The 27688-nt window shown below is 41.7% G+C and overlaps 1 protein-coding gene across 6 annotated transcripts; it reads left to right on the top strand.

The window, feature by feature from the left end:
• On the top strand, window positions 1-27688 carry RBM39 (RNA binding motif protein 39). Of its 6 annotated transcripts, none has more exons than XM_061565577.1 (17): window positions 1-436; window positions 3393-3477; window positions 4802-4851; window positions 5489-5536; window positions 6985-7098; window positions 8154-8267; window positions 9293-9334; window positions 10610-10727; window positions 13216-13368; window positions 15399-15539; window positions 15673-15738; window positions 16933-17158; window positions 18543-18635; window positions 20215-20293; window positions 20626-20731; window positions 20999-21077; window positions 24564-27688. In XM_061565577.1, exons 2-17 carry the CDS (start codon window positions 3424-3426, stop codon window positions 24662-24664), a joined length of 1584 nt encoding a protein of 527 aa, XP_061421561.1. In that variant the 5' UTR covers window positions 1-436; window positions 3393-3423; the 3' UTR covers window positions 24665-27688. The 6 variants fall into 6 exon arrangements, with proteins under 6 accessions (XP_061421561.1, XP_061421560.1, XP_061421562.1 ...); XM_061565576.1 differs by having other exon boundaries at window positions 9275-9334; XM_061565580.1 differs by lacking the exon at window positions 8154-8267 and adding an exon at window positions 4381-4513 and having other exon boundaries at window positions 2-436; window positions 3393-3991; window positions 9275-9334.

The following is a 27688-nucleotide window of genomic DNA, read 5'->3' as shown; positions in this document are numbered from 1 at the left end:
CCACCACAAGGGTCACGGCGCCATTTTGAGGCCGAACAGCGCAGCGAGAGACGGCGACTGCGACGCGGCACGGAATTTCATCGCTCGTACGGAGTGGGGGGGCAACTCAGGGGCAAGGCCTCGCGCAAACAAACCAACACCCCCAACCGAGCAAGCACGCCGCATCGTTACGGATTCCCCTTCACGTATTGTTGCCTCGCAAGAGAGAGAGAAAAATCGTCTTTTCCCGCCAAATTAAGAGCGAGAGGGGCGAGCGACGAAGCGGTGCCCCCCGCGAGAGGCGCTTCCAGAAGGTCCCGGGTGGCCGAGAAGCCGCGGAGACTTCCACCACCATCATCACCACCAGCAGCAGCAGCACCACCCACCCTCAACTAACAATAAACCTCCTCCTCCCCACCCCCACACATCCACACGCAACTGCCGCCAGAGCGACGAGGTGAGCGATGATGACGATGGTGACGATGTTGATGGCTGCGATCGCTGCGATGATGACAATGGTGACGATGTTGATGGCTGCGATGATGACGATGTTGGCGATGTTATAGCGATTTAACAGCATTGCCACACGTTACTAGCGAGGTGCTGTGGTTACTTTTCCTCGCTACTGCTGTATTTACAATATCGGTTGCGAGTGCTATTTACCTCATAACTCGTGTATTTACCAATATTCGTGAGGTACAGTAGTACTATTGTTAGTTTCCCTCATTACTGTTGTAAGCTATTTTATGTTACTGCCCCCTCACAAGTGCTGATGTAATGTTCATGAGGTACTGTTATTAAATGCCCTCATAACTACTGCCTGCTACGATTACTGCAACTCGCCTATAATTACGGTTATTACCTCCGATTAGCATGGTTGGTGACGTACGGTGCGAAAGAAGTTCACCATACAGTACATACATATTTTAGTTTGGTTATTACTCCAATAATACAATATTTATAACAATACTAGGGTGACTTCGCGAGAAGTTCCCGCTCTTCAAACTTGTCTCTCGGGCATCAACACAGAACCTCAATAGAATGTTAAAGATCCTTTTAAATCTTGGTTGGAGCCTCAGGTAATTAATGTATGATGTAGGAGCATCATTGTAACCCCCTTTTATACATTGGTCTCTGCATCACAGCTAAAGCTGCTGTGCTAACGTAGAACGCACGCCCACGTGATTAACCACTTTGTTTAGCTATCATTTGTGGCCAGGTCGCTTCTTAAAAAGAGCTACGTAGCTCAGTGGGCTTTGGTAAAATAATAAAAATAGTGAATACAGAATACTTTGGAGTTTGACCTACGTATGTCGACATCTTTAGTGTAGACCGTCGCCATTAGGGGTTTTCTCAAATCTCCCGTTTAAAAAAAAACAACCACCATTGTTTTAAGTATTACATTGTTTTTAAAAGATACTCGGCAACTACGAACAAAATCTATCTTTAAAAAAAAGATGATAATTGTTTATGACCTAAGTGGGTAAATAAAGATGTAGCACACGACTTTACTGTACCCAGTACAGCACGTATCGTGCACACTTCCGGTTGAACCACGTTTTCAGCGGAAGCTTGTGCACGAGTCCCCGTCACAGTAACGTGGAACGCTCTATCAGGCTGCCTCGCTGCAATGAGAACAACTCAGCGTTAGTAATAACGCGAAGACATTGACTGTTTTGCGATTGTATGCTACATGTAGAATTGCACTATTTTATTTGCTTGGAGGGGCGCTACGTGGTGGGTCATCGAGGGCAGTTCCAACAATGTTACGTCTATTTAAAACTTGACTTAAGGCTTTCGTGACTGCAGGAATTCATATTCTTTGGGTCTTTCTACGTGGCTTTACCGAAAGACCCAAAGAATATGATTACGTCTACTTGTTAAAATATTAATCCTACTCTGCTACCTCGTATACATGCCTGCCTTCAACCCGCACTGGTGAAGTAGGGTTAACCCCCACAGCCCTCATGGTTTGTGGAGGCCCTCATCCTACAGACGATTAACAAAAAAGTCCTCCTATACTTGTACAAGTAGTCGCACTTGAGATGTTTTCTGTGTGTGCATAGCATGTTGCTATGCGCGTGTGGAATGTCCCCATCAGTGTCGTGTATGCGCGCATTCTTATTTGTTAGAAGTGCACACTAGCACTTTTGTACAAATATCACAGGCATATCAGTCCTCAGGATCACTATAAATAGAATGATCTATGGATATTTTCGGGCCATGCAAGAACTTAAGCAGCAGGCAACCGTAACACCACCCTTGGCTGTGCGGTTAATGTTACCCAAACTAAAGCCAACTGTTAATTAATCGTTTGGTGAACACTGGAAAGACAGCAAAGACCAAACATTTTCCAAAAGGCGTTCCAAAAAAGACCCACCCAACCATCGGTGGGTCAAAAGCGTTCCATGGGTCATTATAAGTTTGAGTTGTAATTTTGGGTAGGTGACTGGCTCTGGATTTTCTCTGGTTCGGTGTGCATATCTTTCGGCACTTGTGCTGTCACACTCCTGATGAGTGATAGCGATGATCCAGATAAGTGAAGATTTTGAAAATATCCTGAACGAGCTCTTGGCTGTTTAAAATTTAAAGGTTTCCCCTCCTACTCAAATAAGCGTGGTGGGCAGTTCTGAGCTCCTTTTGATGGTTCAGAGTCTTGTGGTGGGAATTCCACATTCTCGTCGCACAGACCATTCTTTCACAGTGCAACCGCAGGTGAAGGACTAACATAACCCTCGACTGGGATTAAAACGTGTAACCTTCCGATTGTGAGTAGTTATTTTATCTCAGTGCTACCAGGTCACAGCTGTCAACTTATGGTGCAAAGTAATTTAAATACTGCAATTAAGTATTAGTAATGATGAAATAACTTGCATTCTTTAAATATTAAAATAATGACACTGAAATTATACGAACATACTTTATTGAATACTATAATTGTATTTGCTTCATGTATGCTCTTGTGTACTTGGACAGTAAATAGTCTCAGGCACCTGCGCTAATGCATACTGAAAGGGACAAAATTAAGATTCACAAAATATGCTCGAATTTGCTGTTCAAGAGCTTCTGTTAATTTATCTTAAAAGACAATGTGGTGTATTGTTCTTGAATATACAAATTCTAGAATGCCCATAATTTCAAACGTTCAAAGTTTTCACTTTTACATTGTGATGTAGCACTTATGCCATGGGTTTTACTTTTATTTTGGGTATCATTTAAATTACACCTTCATGACAACCAAGGTACTTTCCAATGCAAACCCAATATAGTTAACTTTGTACCCTAATGTCTCACCACAACCAGATTACGATTTATTCTCAGACCCTGTCATTGAGTGTCACTGCTGGCCAAACGATTTCCAACTGCAATGTGTGTCTCTTCATTTATTGACCATGGTGTTTTTGTGTTTACAGTTTAGCCTAAGGCCAGTGCACACCAATAAACATGGCTGAAGACTTTGACATTGAAGCCATGCTGGAGGCACCTTTCCAAAAGACGGTGAGTCTCAACGGTGCTCTGTGTGTGGGCTAGAGGAAGCAGCATTGTATCTCAAATACTAGCTTTAGCATTGCTTAGACTGTCATAATGATGTCAAAATTATTGTGATTTTATAAATACCTGCAGTTTAATTTGTGGAGCTTCTAAAATGTGTGTCGTTAAACTTTGTGGTTAATGTTTATGGTGAAAAAAAATTATGAAAGTAAATTAACAAATGATTTAAAGCTTGTATCAGGGAGAGGAGAGACTGTGCTGCTGCAATGCATTTGTAATGAGTGTGAGTGTTTGTAATGAATTGCCCATTTATTTTTTCCGTAGACCCTTCCAAATGATATGTCGCGTTCTGGCGTGAGTGCAGCTATGATCCCAGTCTGAAACCCTCAGACTCGTGTGGTAACGGGGTTCCTTAATATTTTTTGTTGACTTTCATGGACTGAGCTGTCTCATCACACCACAAGCTAGCGACAGCAGACGAGGCTGATTTGTAAAGTCGTGGAAAATTGTAGCGCCACTGGTAAGAGTGACTGTCACTGGTCACATCTGCACTTGGGTATTCATTCAAAATTGAAATGAACAAAAATATACATTGCTCTGCAGTTGATTATTCTCAAATGCTTTTGACAGTTGGCTTTCATCTACTGTGCATCACCAGCAAATGACTGCTGCCTGTTTGTGTGTCCCAATTTACGGAACACTGAAAATGTGATAACTGCATGTTATTTAAAGAGGCCAACTGGCATTCAGCCCAGTGGTTAATGGTGGAAAAAAGCCACACGACGACACATGCCTAGTCATTCTCTAGTAATGATGATGATGATGATAAAGTTAATGACACAAGCAAAGCAGAGAACGTGTTTGCCTGGTTTGACGATACTAAGAAATATAAATGCCCCTTTGCTTCAGGACAAGATGGGAGTGCAAAGGCTCCCCGCGAGCGGTCGTTCTGCTCAAGATGGAAACTGGCAGCATTGGAAGATCAGAGGGCCCTTCTTTGAGGGTTTACTAACCGATCCTGGGCACCCTGACTTAGTCCTTGGTACTTGAAAATGGAAGGGCGGCTTTTGTTCTCTAGCTTGGATTCCTACCTCTCCCACTCCCTGGTTTTTGAGCCAAGACCCCACCTGACATACTGTGGTCCAGTCCAGGTTGCTGGTGTTGGAGGGTAATAAAAAAAATTGAATTAAAAAAGTATTTGTTTGCAACTTTGCTAATATGCTATTTGCATTATATGTTTTTGTTTCTCCTTTCCTCCCCACCTCCCTCCCTGCGTATCCTGTAATCTGTTGACTGCTTCATTATGATGTTATTCTATCAACCTGCTTAGGAGGCCACCAAAGTGGGTGAAGCGAATGGACACCCGCTAACCGACACAAAGTAAGAATCCTCCCCTTATCCCCACAGATCTAACCATTGTAGTATGATGCACCCTTGAAATATATTGCAAAACGTCCTATAATAATGCTTCCTAAGTTCCACAGCATGTATGGCTCTGTTGTGCATAGGGAATTTATAAATTTATTCAAGAGACCGTGTTACGAAGATCCTTGTCAAATTTCACGGGTATGACTAATGACAGTGAAAAGCCATTTGGTTTCGCAACTTAGATTTTTTTGCACAGTGGATAATGATTGCATTAAGGCTTTCTTGTAAAGTTCTGCATTGTCAGGGTCTCATTTTTCTAGCTATGTTATCGAGGAGCGTTCTTAGAAACTCAATTTGTCTCCAGCCTCAGTCTGACAGTTCAAGAAGATTATTAATGTTAACTTATCTTACTCTCGTTTGCTCTTGTTGATTCCTATGTCACAGGCCTAAGGTCCCCCACTGCCTTACAAATGTGTTTAATAGACCATCTTTGTTGCATAACAATAGCGTGCTTGTTCTTTTTGTTTACTCTTTTGCAGTGTGATTAATTTAACGCAGGTTCCAGGTTTGTTCGCTGCCTGCTCTTGTGACATGGGCTGCGGAGGCCATGGTCTTATATTTTGTGCATGTGTCCTGTGCCTGTTCCCAGGAAAAAGAAGAGTAAGAGTCGCAGCAGAAGCAGAGACAAGAAGAGGAGGTGGGTACTGGTTCTCTACACAAACGGACACCATCTGAGCATGCTCAAAGCAAGATGCACATTGCCAACATTTGAATGTTGTCATCCGAACCCATTTCAAATCAATGTACTAAATCCAGAGGTGGCCATGTGAATCGTGAAGGTAACCTAATAATAGAGTTAACAGTAGGATGCTATATGCAATGAATGTACGGGATTTCAATATCAGTTGTAATATATTTGGGGTGCTAAAAACATTGATAGCCTGACATAGAATATAATGAGTGCTTTTGATAAAACTGTTACAGTTATGCCACGTCCCATTGAACTATGATGCACTTGGTCCATTCATGTTCCAAGTCTTTATTCTCTCCTGAAATAACATTTTGTCTTCTCATTAAACCACTAGTTTATACCACACATTACTTCATCGCCACTAGAAAACTGTTACCCGTGAGCGTATCTTTAATTTTAGAATTTTGTGGAGGTTACATGCAGCCTGGGGGTGATCAACAATTGTTTATCTTACATCGTAAATGGCAGCCATAACTTAGAACTTTAGATTTGCAAATAAGATTATTTTCTTGACAAAATAATCTCTTGCTATGAAATGTAATAATTCCTAAATGTATATTTTGAAATTAATATTCACAGTGTTGTAGTTCTACTGATTTCGACCTATAATTTGATAGCTTCTAAAATGAATTCTATTTTCATAGATATTGTGGGTATAGCCCCAACTCTTGGGTTCACTTAATATCTGTTACAGCTAATAGTCGAAATGTACAGCAAAACACAAATTAGTAATGCTAGGTAAGCAATTCTATTCATTTTAATAGGATAAATACACGATGATCGTCTTGGGCAAGACACATTGCTATACAAGATGATGGCTGATGGATGAGACTCGTGATGGATGGCAGTAGTGAATGTGTTCAAGAGGGCAACCACCGTGGAGATGGAGCGATGAGATGAGTTCATGTGCTGTTCTTAGAGGGATGGTGACAGTGAGGGGGGCCTTCATCCCAGAGTGGATAGTCCATGGCTGATGATCATGGTCTTCTTTAGCCAGGTTTTGCTTAATATTTACCGTACATTGGAAATGCCTTGATTATTTTGTCTTGATATTGTCTACTATTTTGAGCAATACTTTGATGCAGACAGTGCCAAGATATGTTGATCCCTGCATTGTTAGGCAACACCTATCATATGGCATACCACCGGGTCGGCAATAAAAATCATACGAAGAGCCATTTTTTTCGATTTCTACGAGGCACATTGGCCACTATGTTGCCAAGCGCACATAAAACCTAACGTGGATTCCGAAACAAACTGCATTCAAGATTATTTGACTGCATTCCATGAGCATGACAGTGTTCCGATGCCTTCACAGGTACAGCTGTCTCCCACTCATTCTTTGCCAGTCCGCTTGCCCGCTGTTAATTTGCTAACGCTTGTCGTGAACTCAGCCGCAGCCGAGATCGGCGGCGCAGGAAAAGCCGCGAGCGCCGCCGCCGCAGCCGTAGTCGCAGCCGGGACCGAACCCGGCACCGCGAGGAGCGTGGACGCTTCCGCAGCCCAATGTGAGTGTGAGAGAGAGTGTGTGGGTAATGTGTGGGGAGCGAGGACGCAACGTTTTACGAACTGGGATACTTAACCTGGCGACACAAGTTCGATTCCCGCTCACGGCCAACACCAGTGACAATTATCTGAACTGGTGCTGGACCTCCCCTGTGTCTACTCGGCCTCAAATTAGTACCTGGTGCGGTGTGTAAACATCGCCACTGGGGAGACAAAGGCGGCCAAGCGTGGTGCTGGCAACCCCCCCACCCCCTTGTACCGTGCTGGCCTTCATAGGTGCTCGCTAACAGCACTTGCCCCAACAGTCTGTTAAAGGTTTTATGGGGGATCTTTGTGTGTGGCGGTGGCACAGTTATTTGCGCATTGCGCTACGAACCTGGCAATCAGAGTTCAATTCCCGCTTATGGCAAACATCAGTGATGAATATTTGAACCAGCCCTGGGCCTCGCCTTGGTCGACTCGCTTCAAAATGAGTACTTGGTGTGGTGTGTAAACAGAACTGGGGAGACAAATGCATTGGTCCACCTTGCGTGCTGTTCTGGCATTCATAGGTCCTCGCTAACATCACTTGCTTCAACAGTCTGTTCAAGATTTGTGTGGCGAGTGTCCGTGGTGATTCTGTTGAGTCTGTGTGGGGAGTGTGTGTGTGGTGAAAATCTCAGGGGTGTGTGTGAGAGGAGTGTTGTAGTGGTTAATAATAATCTGTTACAAACCTGGCCACAGCTAACAACAGCTAACAATCTTAACGACTTGCCGTACAATTCCTGTAAATGCACATAATCGGTGGCAAAAGGTATCCAGACCTAGCTTGGTCCTCTCCTGTATTTCTGTGTTAATATTGGCACTGGGGGGTATAAAAGTGGCCAGATGTGGGGCTGGCCATATCCAGTTGTATTATTACTATGCTTGTTTACCCAGGACAACAACCTCACTGAGTCTCAAGACCTTTCAGGAGGGGAGATGTTGCTATGTTTAATTTCAATTGAGTAATTTAAAGGTAATTTTTACACATTGGGATGTTTAGCCATTACCAGTTACATTGTATGTTTTCTTTTAGCTATGGGAGGAAACCGGAGAACCCCGACGAAACCCATGCAGGACAGGGGGAGAACATACAAACTTCACACAGAAAGGCGCCCGAGTCGGGAAACGAACCCAGGCCCTTCTTGCTGTGAGGCACACGTGTTATCCTTACGTTTGCTCACAGTACTTTCTCCGAAACTGAATGGAGGATCTATGTATATGTATTTTGTGTTCGATTAGTGTTTAACAAACTGCATTGCTATCCCATTTAACCATTTGTTTTGTAGTATTTTGAGCACAGCTTTATCGGTAGCAATGTGTATCTGAACCTGACCTGGTCTCCTCTGAGATCCAATTATCTCTCAGTCATCAGGATTCCAATTTGTGTTTTATATCTGAATAATTTATATATTCGTGTTAAAGTTAATGGGGAAAATTATCAGGAAGGATAAAAATGTGTATGTTGTCTCATAAACAAAAATGTTTAATTCATATCTCTAAATGGCGAGCAAACTAATCGCAGCAGAAAAATGAATGCGGGCTCGAACCCAATAAGTTTAACAACACGAAGGTGTGCGTTGCATGTGCAAAAGTTCTCAGCCTTATCTAGACCACCAGCTCAAAAGAACAATGTGCGGTCATTTTATCTTTTAGATCACAAACTCAAAAAGAGTTTAGATAGTCACATTTTTCTCAAACCATGGTGATCTTAATGCCAAAATGGCTACGCGTTAAGTTATTTGAGCTGGTGGTCTGGATAAGGCTGAGAACTTTTATGCTTACAATGGATATTTTTTTGTGATGTTAGAAAAATGTTTCATACCAGTTATATTTTGTTAGACAGATTTAGAGCACTGAATATCTTGTAGGTAAAAATAAGCTACATGGATTATATCCAATGACTGTTTATTCAGGATGCTTCTGTAAAAACAATACATGAATCACAGTTCAAAATATTGGGGGCTGCTTAAAGCTAAATATTTCTACCCTGGGAAGCAACTAGTTAATTAAATGTGATTTTTTACTTGACTATGCTCAGTTTATTGCTTCGAGTTCTTAGCGGAAACTCAGTGGTTGACATGAAATGCTTCCATAATAAAGCCAGTCTTCAGTTTTGCCAAACCTGTGTGACTCATTGCCTGTGCTGTCTTGCAGCCACAAACGCTCCCGTAGCAAGAGCAGAAGCCCGAGAGGAAAATTTGGAAATGCCCCAAGGTATGTAGCATGCATACAAATACACACTATATACACATATTTGTTTACTAGCTTGTTTGCCCATCTGAGGACGGAAGCTGTAAAATTAACGAAAAAATTGAGCAGAGTATAATTGTATCTTGTGTAAATTTAATGACAGTCAATCTTGCACAAAAGTACGTCATCGAACGCTTCACTGCAGTTCACTGTAGCACTGTATATAACTGACCTTCAATTTGTTCAAATTCACTGCTCTGATACTTTATTCTCTTCTGCTTTTGGTGGCTGGGGTTGAAATAAATTTGAATTCGATACACTATCTGAAAAATCACCGAGAAATGTCTATTTTAACATAATGTAGAAGCATGAATTAGACTTACCTTTTGTCAAGTGCTGAATAAATAAATGGACACCAAATCCACTTAGTTGCTGCGTATAATTAATTATTAGATTAAGTTTCAATAAAGAAACGTAGAATTTGTGAAAAAAAATTCTGCTCGATCTTCTGCGTAAGTGTAAAAATCCACCCGCTCATGAATATTAATGACTGGGGGTGCGGCATGTGAAGTGACGCGCGTTACACACAAACAGACATTCTTGGCTCATACTAATGTGCATAGAAAAAGAGCCAATGCTGTGATGCTCTGAGGTACATTTTTCCACCTGCACGACTGAGATCTCAGATTTAAATCTGGACATTGACTTAAATTGAATTCTCAAATTTACAGAGTTTTATATTCTCAAAATTATCGCCATTTACATAATTTAAACACTACTGTGTTCACTTAATTTTGCCTAGCCAGTTGTGTGATAACATGGTTAAATATATTGCATGATTAGGATTGACATACAGATGACCACTTTTTACAGAGCATGACTATTACTGTTCTGTTAAGATATCTCTTTTATTATATTTTATGGCCAACCCTTGCTTAATGTGCTGCTCTGCTGTCTGTTGGGGCTCACAATGTCGGTTCCTTGCCTTACAACATAAACACAGTTTGGAAATTGTTGCTGCTAAAATTGACTCTAAGTCAAATTACCTCTGCTCAATTGAGCAATGATGTGGCTCTCATTTGTTGGGGGCCCTAAGCCAGTGGTGGCACATTTCCAAAGTTGAGGCAAGTTTTTTCCACAGGTGATTTTCACTTTTTTTTCAATCCCAGAACAGCAATTGGCAAGGCTGAGAAGTCGAGTATTGTAATCACAACACCCACCACAAGGCATCATTGGCATGAACTCATTGTTTTCCCATCGTAAAAGTGTTGTTTTGGTTTTGTGTGTTCGCTCACGCAGGCCATCCACCAGCACGCTCACCCCGGAGGAGAGAGACAGCCGCACCGTGTTCTGCATGCAGCTTGCAGCGCGCATCCGTGCCAAGGACCTAGAGGAGTTCTTCTCCGCTGTGGGCAAGGTGCCGTAGCTCACGCTCTTACCCATTCCCCACCTATCAATCGCTGCGTTTCCAGTTATTAGCTGATATGCCAGTCCTTTAAAGGAGTGTTCATTTTGTTTTTGGATTCCTCCGATTAGCGTGGTTGGCTACATACAGTGCGAAAGAAGGTCGACATACATTCCAAGGCTATGTCCTTATATCCAAAGAATATCAAAACATTTGTAATAACAGCCATAGAGGGTTCACGTGGGGATTGGCTTGCCGGTCCTGCTTTGTAGCCAATAAGGGTTGAGATAGGGAGCGTGGGCCCGGCGTTATCACGGCATGTCATCAGGAGTGACTGGCCTAGCCATTCGGGGCCCCAGCTAATGGGGATCCGGATGAGAGGCGTGGTCCCGGGAGTGACAGGGAACCATCGAGAACGGTCGAGGCTGTCCATGGAGGATTGGCTGGGGGGGGGACCACGTGACGAAGGGATTAAGAGAGAGTGAGAGAGAACGATCGAGAGCAGACTGGGAAACGAACAGAGGGAGAGCCACGCGCGTACGGGGGCTCTGGGTGCCACGTGCGCGGTGGGAACTGGTGTGAAGTCTGCCGCTCTCTGTTGTCTGCCAACAACGGAGCGTGAGTGAAATAAGTGTATCGTGGAGGTGAAAATAAAGAGGACCGATTCCGAAGCCGTCTCCGAAGGATTATTACACATTTATTTCTTAAATGTGATCTTCTAATTGCTGTATCTTACATACAGTTATTTGAAAAGAGGTAATATATTTTAATGAGGACTTGGGTATGCTAGTCTGAACTCAGAAAAAATATTGAAAATTATGTATTTTATCCATCGAATTATATTTGCATAACCTATCCGTCAATGGCACTTTTTCAAACAAAAACACAAATTTCAACCACGGTGACTAACTTGGTCACCTGCTAAATAGTCATTGTTTTACATAGATTTTTTTTTGTATTACATTTTTTTAATAGTCTAATGCTTTTAAAGAAATTGCACTTTCAAGGCGACACTTTTGTACCTCTTCCATGTGGTTTGTACACTAGTGGTAAACGCTGACCATGTTGGAGATCGGAGAGTGATCCCTAAATTAGTGCCCGTTTTTATTAATGAAATACCATTTAATCTAGACAATATAATTGCAGCATACGGAGAGCAAAATGTCGTAGAATAGAATGTGACAGGAAAGTGCTGTAGATGTAATCAGCAGACGTGAGTTTGTGACCAAGATTGGCACGGGAGTAGTACTCAGGTTATAGACCAGGGGGAAGAATAATTCACTGGTCAACACAAAAAACATTTTTTTCTGGCCTGGACTTTTGCAGCTGTTTTAGACTAATTTCAGGGTGCTGATTCCAAATCTGATCTCAGATTTGCTCTATCACATCATTTTTATGCTATCGGCATACCCCATTTTCATTGATTTTACCCGAAATTAACTCTGTCACTTATGATTGCAAGTTGTTGCGAATCAGTGACTGCTTTAGTGTTAAAATATGGTGCTGAATTTCTAAGATAGTGTGTTTATAATATCATTTTATGTAGATATCCACATTTATATTTTTCTTCTGCAGTTTTTATTGAAAATGCAATATTTGATATATCAAAAACCTGATGTGATCAGCACCCCAAAATTACCTTAAAACCGTTGGAATACCTTATGCCAGAAAAAGTGTGTTGACCAGTGTAATGCTTGTTGGCAAGGTACTCCAATAGTGGTCCTTGATAACACATTAAATGTGGGGGATGTGATGATGGTAATGATGGAACATGGAGGTCCAATATTGACTGTTGCAAGAGCTATGGGGTCTAGCAATATCTCCTGGACACCATTTCAAATTAAATATTCCTCTCAAGGGATCCAGTTAAAATATTTCAATACGTAGAAATAAAAAGGAATGTGAGATGTAGTAAAATCAAAGGTTTTCGTCCTGGTTACCTCTTAATTATGGGCTTGCCTAGACATTGTAAAACTGCACAAATTCGGCAGTCATGTGGATTACTATGCTTGGGTACATATATATTAGTGTGCGCAAGACTCAATTGTGCTTCATGGAAATCATATACTAATGTTACATATTAACTAATGCAATCAACAAAACTGTACAAAAGAGATATATATTTTTTTTAATTATACATATAATTCAAATGGATGCAAAAAGAATGAATTTAATAATTGAAAATAATTGTATTACTTATGGGCAGGAGGGTGAATAGTTACATGCCTAATATTAACATTAACCTCAAGCCTCTTGGAACGTTGAAACAATTTGCTACTTTGCAGTAATTTCCTCCTAATTTTGGACAAGTAGCTGCATCCAATAGTGGAAAGACTGGCTGATGAACAGTAATGACAACCAGCCAGAGATACTTGTTTAAAGCAGAGTGTAGTAATCAAATTCCTTACAGCTTAATCTCGTCCTACTTAGGCTGTGCACACTCGCCATGGATTAAACATTAATGTGCACGGCGATCATTGGCCTTTGTGCTGCCCTGCAGGTGCGTGACGTGCGCCTCATCTCGGACCGCAACTCGCGCCGCTCCAAGGGCATCGCGTACATCGAATTTGTGGATCTTGACTCGGTGCCACTGGCCATCGGGCTCACGGGACAGAGGCTGCTGGGTGTGCCCATCATCGTGCAGGCATCGCAGGTGTTTACACATAACCCGCCACACACTCGCACACATGCACTTGCACATACCTGCATGCGTTTACACGTGAATGCGTATACACATCGAAGTACACATGCAATAGACCCACACTGCTGCAATGCACCTGCACATGATTGCATGTGTTATCTCATCTGTTTGACCTTTAGTGGAATGGCTATATTATGCATCTGATTAAGGATACATTGAATAAGCTTTGCTTGCTTTTCTTTGTCAAAGCCCTCTTAAACTTTGAATTTTGACTACTATTCACACATTTGTCTGCGGATCACTGTTATATCTATGGTGGAGCACCTCACTCCACTTGATATAATTTAATGTAAAGCAGTTGGGTTGATTAATCCAGCACTCGCTGGATCATCACTGGTCACTAGCTTACCGGCAGTCAGTCACCTCCTTCTTACTCTCATATCTCTACTTCCATCTTTACTGTTCCGAGGAATTTCACTCATCAATTGCTCCTTCCATGTTAAGGTCGACCAGACTGACTTTTGTCTCATCCATGCTATGTTCAACACCATACTGCAAGGCAAACGATTTTCTTCTGATTCTTTCCTTGCACTGATGAACTTTGCAATTCTAAAAGCTTTTCTCAATTTAAGAAACCTATTAATTCCTATTACACCTTCAGTATTGCTGTTTATTGCTGATCTCTTGATATTCTGGGCCTTTCGACCTGTATACATCAATTGATAGATTAAAAAAAGTTCATGCACTACTGAGTGTTTTAAGCCGCCTGGCATGCGCTGAAATCCCTGGTTGCTGGAGGGTGGTCGTCAACTCGCCAGTTCATGAGCCCCCCTCAACAAATACGTTCATGCACACATTCGCTTACTAAATGTACAATGGCAGTACTTCACAAGCACCTTCTTTAACAATAACAGAACCCTCGTGCATGTCGCGGCCTTACTGTATGTGTGCGTATATAAGCAATAGTGTAGCAGTTAGCGCGCTGCGCTAACTGCTACTGCGCTGCGCTACGAACCCATCGACCCAAGTTTGATTCTCGCTCATGGCCAACACCAGTGAAGATTATTTTAACTGGTCCTGGGACTCCGCTAGATAGACTCATCCTCAAATGAGTACCTGAGGCGATGTACTACGTGTCAATGATTCCAGTGGCTTGCAATGAAATGCATGTTACCCAGATGAAGAATAATGCATAAAACTGCACCACTGATTTTACATAAATTACGAAGTGATGAGCACTCAATCATTCACATAATAATGCTACATCTGTTATATAAAGGCTTGTTCAAATTACACCAAAGGTAGTGCTGTGATGTCATCTGACAACCTATTTAACAATGTCATGTTAGACGGTTGTCATAGTTGCTTTAGTGATTCATAATCTCACCATTCGATAACACTGAAAACGAATTCTTGAAAGTTGTTTCGTAGTTTAGTCCAATTGAATTGCCAGCAACTTGTTTATCAATATAGCTCTCATGCATTTTAATCATATAGGCATGGACCCCATCTCTCAAACACACATTGGCTACTCTATCATCAGCTGTGCCATCCGTTAACATTTATAGGTAAATATATAACTGATGCAAAATAGTAGTTAATAATTTTTTTTATTTTGAAGCTACACATACCTAAATGAAATTGATTCAAGACCTGAAGATTATGGTCTGGCATTGTTCTTACTTTTATATATTACTCTGTTTTATTAATGAAAGTGTTTAAAACTGTACTATGTACTTATTATACACAAAGTAATTGACACTGCCGCAGGTGCCCAATAACCATAGGCAAGAAGGTTAAAAACCATGCTTTCCTACAATCTTTGAAAAATCGGAACAACCAATAATGTTGTGTATAAAACATTTAGCACTCGTCCTGAGGCTCAAAGGACGTGCTATTTCAAAAACATCTCACAAGCATTCATTTTTAAATTTGGATGCCATGCATTCTTAATTATATTTCCCAGTCTTAATATCTTTTTTTGATGACACCACTGGAACTATTTGAGGCGTGGACAAACCTCTGTGCTTTGACCACCACAGGCTGAAAAGAATCGTGCCGCAGCTGCTGCTGCTGCCAACCTTCAGAAACTGGCATCGGGGCCCATGCGCCTGTACGTGGGCTCCCTTCACTTCAATATCACCGAGGCCATGCTCATGGGCATCTTCGAGCCATTCGGGAAGGTATGCTGTTCATCCTACTGTCTCGCCCCCGTGTAATAATTTAATTGCATTTTTATATTTTGTGCTGTTGTTTATGGTGTTCTTCATGAAGATGACTGATTTGATTTCACTCCTCCTTGGCCTTGCCTTACAGATTGATAACATCCAACTGATGATGGACCCCGAGACTGGCAGGTCCAAGGGCTTTGGATTCATAACGGTAATTTACGCACATCGCTATGAAGCTTTGTCCTGTCCCTGTTGTGAGGATTTTGTTTGCTCAATTCTGTGTGTGCGTAAGTGGAGTTGTATTGTCAAGGTAGGGCATGTGAGGGCATGGTGATGAGGGTCGTGTGTGAGCGGTTCGAGTAATAGTTCCTTTGCTGCACTGTGATCTTTGCTTTTGATCATTATCACGCTATGCATGGCTGATTATAATCAGCCATGCATAGCGTGATATGAGTGGCAAGAGCTATCTGAACTTGTCTTTGACACCATTTACTTTGGCTTAACCTTAATTGAGTATCTGTTGTGGTTGTGTGAACATCAGTACTGTTTTATTTTATTTCTAACTACGTGACTTTACCGAAAGAACCAGAAAGTATGGATTCCTGCAGTCACGAAAGCTTCAAATTAAGCTCAGTACTGTTGAGGAAATGGGGTTGCCGACTTGTTTTATTCTAACGTTCTGGCCTTAATGTGTACTCACTCAATGCAAGTACTTTCCCCTGAGGTCTATAAAGCTACAAGGAGGATAATTATATGTATGTGAGGTAATATTGTCTTGGGGATGCAGTAATTTTAGCAATGTGAAAAGTAGGAACTAAACGTTCCAATCCTAGTGTCGGTTGACTTGGCCTTCTTCAGTCTGGACTTGTAAATATAAGTTCTGCTCCGTGGAAAGGCGATAAAATATGCCGAGTTTATGTACAGTGTCTTAATATGGCACGATCGTACAATATTAGGAAAAAGTTTTCCTGGATGGATTGCTGGCTTTCTTGTTGCTGGGTGGTGGGCAGGGCAGTGCTGGGCAGAGAGGCAGATTGGAGGGAGGGAGGAACAGATGGAGGGAAAGGAAGGATGGATGATCACTTTCCAAGGATGTACAGATTGTGAGGATGAATACATTTTATCTTTAATTTAGCTACATATACATTCCATTCAATTACACACCATTATAATCAGGACGCTACTCTACAGAACATGATGCCAGTTGTGGCCTTGAGACAATTCCATTTTGGAAAATTGTCAGTTGCTCAAATAGTAAGAAGACAAGCTTGGAAAGTTTTATTCAAATTGGTGGAGTTATTTCTCCTCTTAATGGAAACCCAGGGAATGTTTATTGGTCCCTTAGCGTGTGGCTCTGCGTGCGGTGTGTGCTGCGGTGACGCATGTGCTTGCGTGTGCTGTGCAGTTTGCAAGCGCCGACTGCGCCAAGAAGGCGCTGGAGCAGCTGAATGGCTTTGAGCTAGCCGGGCGACCCATGAAGGTGAACTACGTGTCGGACCACTCGGATGTCATCATCAGCGTTGGCAGCGGCGGAGGTGGTTCGTCCTTCCTGGACAACGACGAGCTCGAGAGGACGGGCATCGATCTCACCAACACGGGCCGCCTGCAGCTCATGGCCAAGCTGGCTGAGGGTGGGTGGTGGCAATGGACACGGGTTCACCGTACCTGGGCAATCTGGAGTGATAGGTTGAATCTGAAGGTTGGGGCATGGTGTGGAAGTTTAGGGAAGTTTGTAATCTGCACAGGGTGCCGCAGTGGCGATGTTAACTACCTCACCTGGTATGCAGGAGATCGTGGATTCGATCCCAATGCTGACGCTTGTATATTTGGAGTTTCTATGTTCTCCCCGTGGTCATGTGGATTTTTCTCTTGGTCCTCTGGTTTTTCCGTCCACGTTTAGAAACATGCGTTTAGATTATTTGGCTAATATGAGTGTTCACACAATAAGCCACTTTGTTGTGTTGAGATATTATTTCTGGCCAGGTCGCTTCTGAAAAAGAACTGTGTGCCTTACCTGGTAAAACAAAAAAAAATTGTTTAGTGTAGGCCATAGTTGAAGGGTGTTGAGATATGTAGCTGACTGTAGTTGTGCAGCTTTGGAGGCAACTGTTGGTGGATCATACACTGTCGGGTTTGAGACTCAAACTTTCTGGGCTGCGAGACAATCAAGAGGCCACAGTACAGCAAGTAGGTTCGTGAAGTTGCCTGCGGACTTTTAAGTGGTATCTCCCCCTATATCAGTTTGCTTCTTGCATGGCCAAATATCCAAATACAGAGCCTCCTAGCTCTATTAATGACACTTGTGTTTTAGTTTTGTTGAGGGACATCAGTGAAAGTTGAGAAACAAACTGGATCCAGGTAGAAGGTACCAAAGCATGTCTAGATTATGCTTGAAAGGACATCTTTAGAATATAATTTGATGTTCTTTAGTAGCATGACAAGTGTCCAAGACACCATACATATATGCGAGGGTTAAACATTACGAGGTTGAGATGTGGGTATTCTAAGTCGGTGGTCCGAATTTTAGGCTCGGTCAAATTTAAACTTACGGGACCGACACCAGCAGTGTTGTGCATTCACGGTCCTAAAAACATCTCGCCACCGTTGTGATTCAGCAGTGATATGGCCTAGCTGGGAGAGGTTAATGATTTGAGTCCAGTGCAGGTATAATAACCTTAATCATTGTGGTGCTGTCTGTTTTACAGTGGACGTTAAGATCCCCTGAAGTCATTGACAGGAGTAGGTCATTGTGTGCCGGCGTCGGTGTCAAAAGTTGCCAAGGAAAAAAAATTGCCCACAAATGACTGAATTGGGATTATACAAAACAATCGCCCTCTACTGGTAGACGAATGCCCCAGGTCACTCTTGCAAATTAGACTATCCTGGTCTCTTGAGTTCTCACTTGCTTGAAGTCTATCAACTTAAACGTTCTATATTTTTTTCAATTGCTGATCTGTTACCCCCAAACAGTGGTCCTCCTCGCCCCCTAACATTGTCTTCATGTTGTGTTTACAGGTTCTGGGCTCACTATACCACCCGTAGCGCAGCAGGCTCTGCAGATGAATGGAGCCATTCCCCTGGAGGCATTAATGCCCTCCCTAGCTGCATGTAAGTGTATTTTGTGTTGCAGGGAAATGGTGAGCAGATGGGTGTATCATGTACACCAGTGTTCTTGAAATCTGCCGGTCCATGGGCCAGGTGTGCCACTGCAAATGTCTCTTAGAGAAGCCCACCAAGCTGCGGCCCACTGAAAGATATGGCTCACCAAGAGATAAAGAGATGCAGATTAGTGGTGTGAGGGGAGATACACGAGATACAGATTAGATAACTGTTGACAATGAATGAAGATTCGTGACATGAAAGTGAGAATGGTAGACGGAGAGTTGAGGTTCAGATTCGAGAGCACGTATACAGACGTTGACATCACGATACCCCGTGACATCCTATAACATCTGTACGTGTGACACTGATGTCAAAATATCAAGTGACATGACAAAGTGGCCCACAAACACATGTTAGTTTTATATTGTAGCGATTCACCAATTTAAAGTCGGTTCTTGTGCTCATTTATAATGTGTACAAATATATTTTCAATTCGAGTGCATTTTATGTAAATGTCTCTTTAAGGCTAATGGTAAGAATGAACGAAGGAATAAAACCAAGAGGGAAGAAAATACACACGAGACACGTAACAGACGGGAATGAGAATACAAAGAACAACAGTACAAACGTGACAACAAGGCAGAGAATTAGATGATACGAAAGAGTCCATACAGTAGATGAGTGTAGTTGGGGCAAAATACAGAGAGAACACGCTTATGGAGAAGACGTAAAGAGAGATGGCGTAGGCGAGACGGCACAAGTGAGGCATGTGAAGAAGACAAAATTGTTTATGTTTAAATTGAATCGTGCCAGTTGATCATACCGCTTTGTGGGCGACGGTGGTGAGTACCCGCCTCTAATATATAACCAGTACAGCCTGGCAGTCGACTAGCTTGCCACTGAGCCAGTTGGCACGTACAACATGCTTTCTCATCACTACCATATGCCAAATCCTATTGGGGCAATTATCACAAAAATGCTAAATCTGCACAAAGTCCTTGAAAGTCTCCCTGCTATTACAAGGGATGGGGCAGTGCTCATTTCCATTGGTGGCCCTTTGGTGGCAATTCTATTTATCGTAGCAGGAGCCTGTCTTTCGATAAGACAACTACTGTTGGTTTCCCACAGAGTTGTATGCATTTGATCAATTCTGGAGAGATGATGGGTCGACTGCTAACCAGGATCTGAACTCACGACCTTCCGATTGTGAGTGGAGCGCTCATCAAGCAGATTTAAATTCACCTGTGACATTGGCAAGAGCAAGATATTGTTTATTGGTGCCTACTATCCATATCTAAATTACAAATAGTTAGCCGCAAGTAAATATTACTGGATTTCCAATTTTATTTTCATTGTGTAAGTGCTGTTTAGTCATAGAAAAGTTTACACAATTGATAAGATGGTAAATAGTGAATTCTTCCCTTTAAAATAATTACTGGCAAGGTTTGGTTCAAATATGGAGTGTAATATGAGGACAATATAATAATAATAAATTATAATTACCTTGCTATCACTGTCGTAAAAACAATAGTGTGTTGTGAGATTGACTGACGACTAAATGGCAAACCCACTCTTTTTTGTTCAGCCATGAACCCAACCTTCACCATGTCTCCAACCATCGCCACTCAGTGCTTCCAACTCTCCAACATGTTCAATCCACAGTCGTGAGTGATACCTTCCACATGCACCACAGTCGCACCTTGTTACTCGGTCCCGTACTGGTCTCCAACTCGGCCAACGTTGCTTAAGATATTTTTACACAACTATTAGTTTAAAATGTTGGGAAAGGTATGGCCCATGTTAAACCACTCGTGGAAATGTTGTTATGGGCCTTGGGTTTGAGCTGCACCATACATAGAAACAAGGTCAGATTCAAGACGCCATCACGGTTGGCACCGCCACTCCTTGCCATTGTCAGATTTCTCAGCTATTGAAAAACGACACCTGACTTTTCTCAAGGGCAGGGGTGGTGGTGGTAATGTAATCTGCTGTACAGGGAGGTGAATTCCAGCTGGGTGCAAGAGATCCGGGACGACGTTGTGGAGGAGTGCAACAAGCACGGGGGCGTGGTGCACATCTACGTCGACCAGAATTCAGCCGAGGTGCGTGCGGGAGGGGGGGGGCACATCAGCTCTTTCGGAATAATTTTGCCGAATGCCCCATAGGGCAGAAGCCCAAGTCCTGATGCAAGTGTTGGTTCATGTTTCCCCTTGTATCTGATTTTCGTCAAAATCGTGTCGACATCTCCACCGACAAGGCGATGTGTACCGGTCGTTTGTTCGTAACGTGGCACAATGACTGAGACCCAACTCTTGGGCTATAATTTGTGAGATAAAAAAAGTGACATGCCCCTACCGTTGTCATTGCAGGGCCATGTGTATGTGAAATGTCCCAACATACCCGTCGCACTTGCTGCTGTCAACTCTCTTCACGGTCGCTGGTTTGCAGGTTGGTTTACTCTTTAACGAATATAAATTCCGTATATTTAAGATGTTCACACAAAAACATTGGGTGAAGATAGCCAATGGAGATGAGCATAGACCAACACTAATTTCAACATGGGAACAACACACTTTAAAGTGTTTGTCTTGACTGTAAACACAAAACATTCAAAAGAAAAGCTTTGATCTTGTAGATACCAACGTTAACTACTGCGCTTCTTGGATTGTCCAACACAAATCTGAAGTTTATAGTAAAGACATTCTTAAACATCACAGGAAGGAGAATTTCATTAACAATATTTCGAATTAGCTGAAGTTGCTGCGAAAAGGTCTTTGCCTCACCACCCTCATAGAAGTTGATTGACCTCCGCCCCGCTGCCGATGGCACCGTTTGGCGTCCTGGCCTGCTGCTGAAGATGGCCAAAATCATGAGATGCCGTTCTACTGTAAAACGAATCGATGCGATGCTTGGCAACCATACTTTCAGGGTACCACCCCGTTTATCAATACAGCTGCAAGACAATTATTAACAATGGCTTTCCATCAGTGCTCAGTACGAGCAACATCACTTTATCATATATGTGACCTGCCATGTATATTATCTCGCAAGGTCATATACAGGCAATGATTTACGAAAGGGATGCGTTCTTCATAAATCTCGCGTAAAACGAAATTTAATAAATCGGAACGACTTTTCCCAGTAATTTAGTATAAAAAAGTAGGAATGTGTCTATATCACTTTTTTACGATACAAAAATAATAATAACAAGTAGTAAAACTATTGAATAATTATATTCTATGGTTCTTTTGGTAAAATCACATATATAGAAAAAAGAATACAATTGTAAAAATATCACAACGTTTCTATCGCAACACAAGCGGTCGTCATCAGGAACAGGGTGGTTAGCCTCTGAGGGCAAGCTGTTTAGAAAGGTTTAGAGATAGGCGGGGCAGCTAATGTTAATGTAGGAGAGGGCTCGACACCAGCAGTAGGTCTACACCAATCAAAGAGCGGTTTACAAATGTTTAGAGATGGGCAGGGTAGAGGTTGGCAAGAAAACACATCAAAAGTGGATGATGACATATTTCCAAAGATTGCTGAGTCTATAACCTTCCTCTCGGTTGAAATTGTCTTTGTGTCTGTATATATGGATGGCTTCATGAACGAATCTTCGTTGATCGCCAGTGGGCTTGCAAAGTACAATCGCCTTAGAGAAATAAATTTCGTGTGAGCCAGCCGCATTAAAATAATGATCAGCCACGGCAGAAGTATTGGTCCTGCCATGTTTCAAATCTGCCTTGTGTTCACGGACACGGTCCGAGACATGTCGCTTAGTTTCTCTAATGTAACTGCTGCCGCAGACACAGCTTAGTTTGTAGACGCCGGAATGTTGCATGTCAGGAATCTTGTCAATGAATAATTAGTTAAAAACAGCAACAAAATCCACCTTTTTCAGGGAAGTCACCAAAAGATATGCATGCTGACATTACTGGAAAGGTGATGGAGGCATTACTGTTGCATCCATCCACAATGCTACCGTGGATGGATCTCTCGGCACGTGCCATGTAAAATTTAGTTCTCATCTAAATTCGATGTTGTTCATCGAAAAGCGTCCGTTATTTGTCAATTGCATTAACACGAAATTTCGGAAATCACATAGCCCTTGCTGCAGAGGGCACAAACTGAAAACATTGCCACTGATCTAATGTTATTGGAGGCATAATTCCTTGCTGGAGACTCCAAGCAAATCCATCACAAGTACACGCACAGGCACGTTCCACCTGAATAAGCATGCAGCATATTCCACCCTTGATGTGTCCTATGGTAGCACAGTGCCATTTTGAGATATCTAGTGGTGATCGTGAACAGAAGAAGCCTTTCCTGAAAGCCCCAATATATAACATCTGTAAATATACTCAATTAAGAATTGCTCCAATTTAAAGCTTTCATGACTGCAGGGATTCATCTTCTTGGTTCTTTCGGTAAAGTCATTTAGAAGGGAAATAATAAAGGAATAACAATAAAAATGTTATGCTTTATTTTTATTTTATTATGTTTTATTTTGATTATTTCCCTTCTACGTAACTTTACCAAAAGAACCAAGAAGAAGGTTAAGAATTACTCTTTACTCAGAATCTTGCAAAAACAGCCTGGGGTGCCTCAGATGATGTGGTGTGAACTCTTGCCTTATCCCTGATCTATTCATGGCAGAATATTGTGCTCCAGCTTGGTCTGGGAGCTTGAACACAACTTCGAGATGTACAATTGAATAACGCTATGTAGACACCAATCCCCCGGCTCTCTGTTCTGGTGAACATTCTGCTACCAAATATTCCAGAGACGTGCAGGGGAGTTTCCACGTTTTCTTACCAACAACAACCTATCCATCAACCAATACCTCAGCAGTGTACCTCACCATCATCTTAAGTCCCAAGATCCCCCTTTGGGGATCACGCTGTCACCATCCTAGTACCTCACCCAGATCCAGGAGAATGTTGGAAAACCGAGTTGAACAACTTGGACATCCAGAAATTGATTTTTTTTGCACTTTTGTACGCAGCATGGATGGGTTGTGCTTTTTCTGTAGGATTTTATTGTTTACGTATGTGATGTTTAGATTTGTGTACAATGTATTTTAGGTGTATTTTGTAATTGTATTGTTTGTTGCGGTTGAACCCAAATCAAGAGCCAAATGGCTCACAGGGTAAATACAAATAAATGAAACTGAAACAGAATAGATACTTCGTTTGAGGCCCAAAAATTGCACGACCTCCCTGTGACATTTCGCAATGGTGTAACCATCAACCGCATCAGAACATTAACAGGCTGATGTGCACATCTATTTCATAAATGGAAAAATAAATACAAGTCACAGTGCGATCGTGGCCATGAAATCCACATGGTTATTATCTAGTTCCTGAACATAGTACATTGACGTCACCTAGAGAATGTCTGACTAATGTTTTGCTTTTTTCACTGAGGAAACTTAAAATTTGTTGTAGACAACTTGGGGCAGCCTCGGTGTGTCTGAAATGACAGCTCTTTGTTTTTTAGGTTCCATCTCGATTTCTAAGTGAATATTCCCTTAGAAGTTATAGTCTATGATCAGTGTTTATTTTCTGTGAAGCCAAGATCTGGGTCTCAAGTATAATGTCGTAACCAGACATTTGGCAATGCATATTACATTTGTCGATTAAAATACGTTATTATGCTCACAATACATGCCATTGAATCTTGCGTGTGAGGATAATTTATCATTCTTACAAATGTCACATTTAAGTTAATGTAGTGAACAATTCTCGATGAATAAGAAAAAAACTACAGGACTGTAAAAATAATACTAAAAGAATACACTTCTGAATTGACTTGTGACCCAGAATCATAGAAAAATAAATTTCTAGCTGGTAAATCGTTAAATTGTACAGGTATGAACTCACATCTTTTTATTTTGGGTTGTCTTCAACGGTGTCTTTTGCCTGTGGTTTGCTGCAGGTAAGATGATCACGGCAGCATACGTCCCTGTGCCCACCTATCACAACCTCTTCCCAGACTCCATGAACGCATTGCAGCTACTCACGCCCATGAGGAGATGAGGGCTCCCACCCCAGCTGCGTGCGGCCGTTGTGCCATCACTCCGGCTTGATCCTTGTTGAACGTCGGTCCAGCACACATGCCCTGTGCTGATTGCAAACACGATGATAATTTTTGCATCTCCTACAGCAGACCAGAAGGGGCTTTCCTGACCCTTCTGCGATTGCACCCTGAATAATTTTTTGAACGCCTCCTGAGGTTTGACATTTAGAATTCTTAAATATCGCCTTTTTTTTTCATTTTCAAACCAGTTTTTAAATCGATTGATTTACAATGCTAGGATAAACGTAAATTTTTTTTATAAAAAAAACTTTGTTTCCTTTTATATCTGCATATGTTTGTACGATGTTTGAGTTTTGTTCTCGGTTCAGCTTGGCTTTATCTGTTATGGGAAGTAAAAAAAAGCATAAATGTTAGGGCACAAGAAAATTACTGTAAGTCAATCAGGGACTAAAAATAGACAAAACATTTTGTGTCGGTGTCATCTATACTTACACACCACTGTTTTATACTCCGGCAATATCAGTGTCATTTTGGTCAAATGTTTTGAAAAAGCTAAGTGAACTGTGAATATAGCCAAGGAAATATATATTTACCTCGGAGCCTCCATCACTGGATGACCACCGGCTCCCTCAGCGGAAGTGGCCATGCATTGCAAGCGACTTAGGTAAATTAGCGAGTTCATGTTACTCAGTCTCAAAGCACGATCGATATTCAAACTGGCCAACCATATTTTTGAATTCATAAATCTGAGCATGACTATATGTATACGAACCCCAAGCTCAAACGATTTAACAATATAAGTTCAGCCAAAGAAGTCAACTTAAATTGAATAGTTTGTTCATTTGCTGCCTTCACCCAATTGTGAGCAACTGACATTCAAACATTTTGTGGTGAGGTTCAAATGGATTGGCATATATAAAATAACTAAAATATTTTAACTTGCGCACAATGACAGGAAATTCAGAATGTAAAGTTTCCGATGAGAAGGGGAGTATCTTTATTAAAACAATGGTGTGGTCACCACGCGTCGGAGGGCACAACTCCCATAATGCCTTGCATGCATGCTTTTCATGTGACCACCGCAGTTGCATGTACAAAGCTCAACCTTATCCAGACTACCAGCTCAAGAGCTGATTGTGTGGCCGTATTGTTGCAATGTGGTGGTCACATGACATGCATTCCAGGCAATTAGTTTTGAGCCTTGATGCTGTTTGAGCATACTTTTGCATGTTATTTCCAGCATGCATGCTTATTCATGTTTTGGGTTTTTTCACGTACAGAACTTGTTGGATTTTAATAAGGGCATCATCTTGTGCATAATTTCATGGTAGGCAAGAATGATTAATTTAGTAATTTTATTTGCTTTACATTAAAATGTTTGATGGCTTCATGTCTCTTTCCCAAAATCTCCAAAGAAATACTAATTTTGTTGACAACGGCTAGGGGTCTTTGTGTTCAATTTAGTTTGTCCATGGTTAAAGTGGGATGTTATATCACATTTGTAATTGAGGTCTGAAGTAACATTTCTGCAGCAAGTCCCATTGTGCATTGAATGCTGCCGGTGGGTAAATTGTGGGTGTTCTTTGCATTTACTCTGAAAGGAGGCCCATGGGTACCTTGTACAAGAAATGTACATTTTTTATTATGGTATTATTAGACTTAACCCGGGCTGTTGGGTAATTTGTCATATAATTTTGTAGATATTCAGAAGGTAAACTTCGACCCTACAATTTACTCGCAGTGTGACACCTTTCAAATCAGTCCAGGAATAAATGTGGCAAAGAAACCTGCAGACATTTCAGCAGTGTCCAAAATCTGGAAGGATTAAAAAAAGCAATCCTTAAAATTTTGTTAACCAGCTATTGACTTTGCAATACCACTCACTGTTTAACAGCTCATTATGCGCCTTGGATTTGTACAATATGTAAATAAACGTTAGTTATGCCACGTAGTCAGTCTGATCGCTTCTTATGCCTGGCAGATTGTTTTGATAAATTCATTGAACCGTGTGCTTGGCTACTTGATCCTGGTGGGTCAGTTGAGATTACTTTTTTTTATAGTCTAACTTATGTCTATTGTTATTAAGGTGTTAATTCAGGAGCCAAGTCAGGGCAATACAACATGTTTAAATAATTAAATGTTGGCAGATCGAGACTTAATACAGTCAACACTTCAAAGCTCGACAAGTGAGGAGACATTCCAGTTTTACAGATTGTTTGGTATACTGCAAATTAAACCATTTAAAAGCTACATTTAATTGCTTGCAATTAACATGCAAGACATTGAATTGAGACTTAATATCCGCAAACTATTTTTCAATTTCATAATGTTGAAACGGCTTAATCCAAGTCAATATCCCAATGAAGCAGAAGGTGGCCGAGGTTCACTGGATGCGAAAATCCACGTAGATTTATTTTTGATGGGCTCGAAGCATTTATTTCGTTTGCAACATCAACTTAAATTAGAAAACTAAGAGCCCGGTGTCCAAGGGAACAAATCCATGAATTCTGTCCAAGTGGTATGTTATTTGGGAACTGCTTGTGTACATGCTCACAATTGCCTAATGTGTATTTATTTATTTTGGGGAACTTTCTAGCCTACCCTGAATCTGGCTTACTCGTCTGGTTTTAAAAGGTTTTGCTTCACACCCAATTGTTTGCTACCCCACCGAGATTCAAATAGCAATTTAATTTGACATTTAAGGAATTCTGGCACACCATCAATTCTAATTTTGGGGGGGGGGGGTGATTCAGCCTTTCAACCCCTCTGGGGACCACTTCGTGAGAAGTCAACAGTCTACCAGCAGGCTCGGCCTCGCCATGGAAGTGTGGAATTTCCATCACTGGCGAAAAGGGAGGTGAGTGCCACCCTCTGCCTATTTGAAGAGGGAGACACTGGTGTTTAGTACAGTGTGAAAACCCTTTCAAATATACCTGGGTGAAACAACCGATACTTTTTAAAATATTAAACCCATGTTACATTGTATGCATTGTTTTTGAAATAAATGTTTGAGAAATTGCTTA

Source organism: Lethenteron reissneri, chromosome 35 (assembly GCF_015708825.2).
Source record: "Lethenteron reissneri isolate LAM-NWPU_2019-01 chromosome 35, ASM1570882v1, whole genome shotgun sequence".
Lineage (NCBI taxonomy): Eukaryota > Metazoa > Chordata > Hyperoartia > Petromyzontiformes > Petromyzontidae > Lethenteron > Lethenteron reissneri.
This window is presented reverse-complemented; position numbering and strand designations above follow the sequence as displayed.

Bases quoted from the DNA above. Each gene is read 5' to 3' on its own strand.
- RBM39 (XM_061565576.1), top strand. From the start codon at position 3,424: ATGGCTGAAGACTTTGACATTGAAGCCATGCTGGAGGCACCTTTCCAA. The intron at 8,268-9,274 runs GTGAGGCACACG...GCTGTCTTGCAG, and splicing joins GAACCCAGGCCCTTCTTGCT to CCACAAACGCTCCCGTAGCA. The intron at 15,739-16,932 runs GTAATTTACGCA...TGTGCTGTGCAG, and splicing joins AGGGCTTTGGATTCATAACG to TTTGCAAGCGCCGACTGCGC.